Source organism: Octopus bimaculoides, chromosome 2 (assembly GCF_001194135.2).
Source record: "Octopus bimaculoides isolate UCB-OBI-ISO-001 chromosome 2, ASM119413v2, whole genome shotgun sequence".
NCBI classification, from domain to species: Eukaryota; Metazoa; Mollusca; class Cephalopoda; order Octopoda; family Octopodidae; genus Octopus; species Octopus bimaculoides.
Genome location: NC_068982.1, coordinates 67,503,694 through 67,505,284, shown reverse-complemented (window position 1 = coordinate 67,505,284; position 1,591 = coordinate 67,503,694). Strand labels below are relative to the sequence as shown.

The following is a 1,591-nucleotide window of genomic DNA, read 5'->3' as shown; positions in this document are numbered from 1 at the left end:
CAGTAGTTTTATTTTTATAACGTGCTTTCACTTCACTACCGAGCGCAGCTCTGTGCGCCTTGGGTATGTGCTGTGGTTTGCTGTGGTGCTCTTATGTTTACTGTATTGAAAGTGTTTTGCGTAGAATGTGTGCAGTAATCATATAGACAGACAGACAGACAGACAGACAGGTAGATAGATAGATAGATAGATAGATAGATAGAAAGTTGTTAATTTATATTGTGAAGGGAAAGGTATATGTTAAGTGCAGAGTCATAGAATTATTGCCAACCCTAAAATAAACATATATGTTTCCGAGCACTACATATCTTTTCTTGAACTTCAACTTGTCCAATGAGAGTAAAGAAAACTTTTATTTGGCAATATGTAAGTATGTTTGGCAGTATATGAGCAAAAGCATGTGACTATTAAAATTGTTGACTGCCTTATAAGCAGTATGTGCTAGTGAAAGCAATGAGCAAGTGACTGAATGACTGTTTCAATGTCTAACGGATGAAATCAATCTTGAAGTGGTCATATTGGTATCTGTTGCTATGAGGCCGGATCGATAACTGAGGGCTAAACCATGCTCTTATCTTTTGGGGTGTTTCTCGATTGAGAACTTGGCTCCACCGCTCGAGGTAAGATTTGTCATTATCTGTTGAAACTAACTGGAAGCGGTGAGCAGGAAGAATCGTTAGCACGCCGGACAAAATGAATAGCGACATTACGTCCGTCTCTACGTTCTGAGTTCGAATTCCGACGAACTCGGGGGATGATGAAACCTTGTTGGAGAAATGATGTGTAGGCGTGAAGCAGGTGTCTGTCTGCCGATATAGCAAGTCAGACTTGTATGACAATTTGAATGGCGTTGATGATCCCGAGATGAAGAGCATGAGATCAGATACTAGTCAGTCGATCCAGTTGGCAGAGCTTCACATTAATGAGTTGGAAGTGGCGGTACGATGTAAAGCTATTGAGAGGAAGGCCTCGAAACAGTGCGCATTCTCTCCTGATGAATGCGCACTATTTAATGGAGAACTCTGCATACCGGACTCCAGTAGGTTTCTTAGTTACTGGAGTCCGGTATGCAGAAGGTACCTGTAGAAGCTGTTTGCAAGTCTCTACGTTTAAAGTATATTTTTGTTCTGTATTTTTTCTTTTATTATTCTCGATTATGTCGTGCAGAACATTGCTAACGGTCATATTATTTCTTTTCTTCAGTCAATCCAACTTAAAGGAGTTACAAGTACCAGCATTTTCAAGAAAGTTACTTCTTAAATATCAACGGAGGACAGTAACGGTTCTTTCATTCAAAATTAAAGTTAAACCGAAATAAATGTCTTGAAACACAAATACAATTTTTTTTTTGTTTCTGTTTTTTTTTTAATTCTTTTTTTTTTTCCAGTCTTGTTTCATGCTGGGTCATTGTCTTGAAGTGTTTAGTCAAACAAATCAACACCAGTACTTGTTTTTTTTTTAAGTTTGGTACTTATTCTATCGGTTTCTTTTCCCTTTTGTCGAATAGCTAAGTTACGAGGATGTAAGCAAATCCATACCTGTTATCAAGCAGTGAGAGAGAGTCAAAAATAAACACAAAGACACATTCACC

The 1,591-nt window shown here is 38.2% G+C and overlaps 1 protein-coding gene across 1 annotated transcript in view; it reads left to right on the top strand.

Moving 5' to 3' along the window:
* Positions 1-1,340, top strand: part of LOC106867166 (uncharacterized) — a 52,716-nt gene extending 51,376 nt beyond the window's left edge. The window contains exon 4 of the mRNA XM_014911969.2: positions 1,204-1,340. Within this exon, the coding sequence (XP_014767455.1) occupies positions 1,204-1,260 (57 nt within the window). The 3' untranslated portion in view covers positions 1,261-1,340. The remainder of the gene's footprint in view (positions 1-1,203) is intronic.
* The last annotated feature ends 251 nt before the right edge of the window (positions 1,341-1,591 follow it).